A 2559-nucleotide genomic window follows, 5' to 3' on the forward strand; every position below is an offset into this window, starting at 1 on the left:
ATTTAAGGCGCAGCGAAGCACGCCGGGTAATTGCTAGTATTACATATTTAGTTGTATTTTGAGTCTAAATCAATAGAGAATTCAACGCGAACGTCAGTTTTCCGTTCATTGTTAACATCCGTGATAAATTTGAACATGTATTGTCCTTCAGGAAGAGGTAATAGCCTAAACATACCATCGTTTGGAACGAAACGATCTACAATTATGTCGTGCTGCAAAACGAGAACAATTTGCATATTATTTATTTAACTATGCACATACGATACTTACATCAAACGGGCAAGTGTGATTTATATTCGAAGTTTTAAATAATGCCTCATGTACAAGTCTTAAAGTGGTTGTGCTCCTACGTTTCAAAAACTTACACAAATCAACGGTCACATTGTATAGAAAAGGTTGAAATGTGTTAGCTTTCCGCCAAAGGCTTAAATTGAGCTAAGTAAATAATTTGTATTTAGTAGTTATGTTAGAAATGCGCAAACTTTCTTACTCACACTGATGTTACGAACTGGTATTTGAAAGAGCCTTACGTGCATCGTAAATGAAATTTCACGTCGACGATAAACGTGTAAACGACAAGTTTTGAAGTCGGCAAATTTGTAATCGAAAGATTTACATATCGCATTAGTAAGTTTTATGTAGGCTTCGGCCAAGTATTCCCTCTGCTGTAGATGTAGTGTGAGAATTATAAAAGCCAGTAAAAACTTGAAAACTGTAGTCATTGCAAATGATTTTAGAATGGACACTAGGAAACGATTGACTATTACGAGAGCTTTAGGGGTCATTTAAGTATAAATAGTTAGTTTCACAAAATGAAATGATTTTTATACCTTTCATGAAATGAAATTTTATTTATAATTTTTTTTATTTTTTAATGACGAAAAAATTTTTTTTCATCATTCAAGTAATTTTGGACGAAGAATACGTTTTTATTCTTTATTTTATTTTGCCTTTTCCAGCCTATTTCGTTATTTTATTTTGCATTTTTTATAGGTTTTTAGGTCCTAAAAATTCATTCCCTGGATAAGGCACTTTTTGTTAATGCTATCAATGAAACCTGCACCGTGCATTCGATTTTCAAAAATGTGGTGTCAAATTAAAGGACTTGGTCTGTAGATGTGCAATGAGGTTTGTTTTTAGTTTTTTTTTTTTTTTAGAAATCGGAAACAGTGAAAATGACAAAGATCGGGCCACTATAACCTATAGCTTCCATACAACTGATTGTTCAGATATGGGGTTTTACATTTAAAACTCCATCACTTGGACGGCTAAAATCAAGCAATTCCGTTAACTATTTTCTAAATAATCATACAAAGCCTACAGAGAAAATATGTCCAAACTTCAGATTGTTCAGATACTAGTTTTGGCGAAAAAAATTCCTTTAAACCATTAAATTGTTTGACCGGCTTACATACGGATCGTACACAGCACTGAAAATCATTTACATCGGTGTTTTTTAAGGCATATTTTCCATACCACTGATTGTTCAGATATGGGGGTTTTTTTTTTTAACTCCACTATCTTTATATGCAGTAAATACATAAATTTTGTTTAGCACTGTACCAAAAATCCATCTCTGGATCAAAGAAAAACTTTCCTTACTTTAAGTTCGAAAATTCTTCCGAATGAGTAAAAAATTCTCCCGAATGCTTCATTTTTCTTTGGAATGTGTAAAACCGTACACGAAAATATGGAACCGTGGATGTAATCTATCATTTTGAAGAAATGTTGGGCATGAAAAGAGGATAAAACTTCTTTAGTGCTGTTTCGTTCCCATTTTTCTTCATTTTGATTGCTGTTTCTCTTCAATTAAGAGAAGTTTTTTGTTTTGTTGAGCTCACAAACAACTTATTACAATTTCAGTAATCGGTTGAAGTAAAATTTTTTTGATATTCATCAAAGGTATGAAGCCTTTGGCATAGTCGAAGACAGCACTGCCCTTACTTGTTTTAATTTGAATTTAATATGAAAACTGACCGAATGGAAAAAATTAGTTTTCACTTAATTTGCTGGTGAATCCGGCATGACTTTAATTAATTTAAAATTGAACAAATGGAAACAATTGAACCATAGCTAAACACATTGATTGTATCCATTTTGATATAAATAATTTTAATATAAGCCTGCCTCGAGTAAAATTGTCCATCATACTTTCGTATGTAGCATCTAATACGCGTCTAAAGCCCTACGACCCATGTGCAGAATGCCTAACACGAAAAAGGCGCGGAAATCGGAATCGCGAGAAAATCGGGCTGTATATCTACACCGAAAGAAAAGTCTCATGTAAAACTAACATTTCTGCATTATCAATTTTACATTTCGCCAAAAAATGTCATATTAACATTGAAAATGATCGAAACAACAGGTTTCACGTTTAATTGGTATGAAAACTGTTAAATCAACATTGGCATGTATTACGTTGTCATATCGATTTCTCATGTTAATATTACAGCAGAGAAAAGTCTCATGTAAATTTAACATTTCTGCTTTATCAATTTTACATACCGCCAAAAAATGTCATATTAACATTGAAAATGATCAAAACAATAGGTTTCACGT

The 2559-nt window shown here is 32.4% G+C and overlaps 1 protein-coding gene across 1 annotated transcript in view; it reads right to left on the reverse strand.

The window, feature by feature from the left end:
- Nucleotides 1–47: 47 nt before the first annotated feature.
- Nucleotides 48–2559, reverse strand: part of LOC108372774 (uncharacterized) — a 32750-nt gene continuing 30238 nt past the window's right edge. Inside the window, exons 2-4 of the mRNA XM_017628541.1 lie at nt 495–665; nt 271–435; nt 48–212 (exon numbers count right to left, since the gene is read on the reverse strand). Of these exons, the coding sequence (XP_017484030.1) occupies nt 48–212; nt 271–435; nt 495–536 (372 nt within the window). The 5' untranslated portion in view covers nt 537–665. The remainder of the gene's footprint in view (nt 213–270; nt 436–494; nt 666–2559) is intronic.

The sequence above is a fragment of the Rhagoletis zephyria genome, unplaced genomic scaffold (genome assembly GCF_001687245.7).
Source record: "Rhagoletis zephyria isolate East Lansing unplaced genomic scaffold, Rhagoletis_zephyria_1.1 Rzeph_scaffold_06018, whole genome shotgun sequence".
NCBI lineage: Eukaryota > Metazoa > Arthropoda > Insecta > Diptera > Tephritidae > Rhagoletis > Rhagoletis zephyria.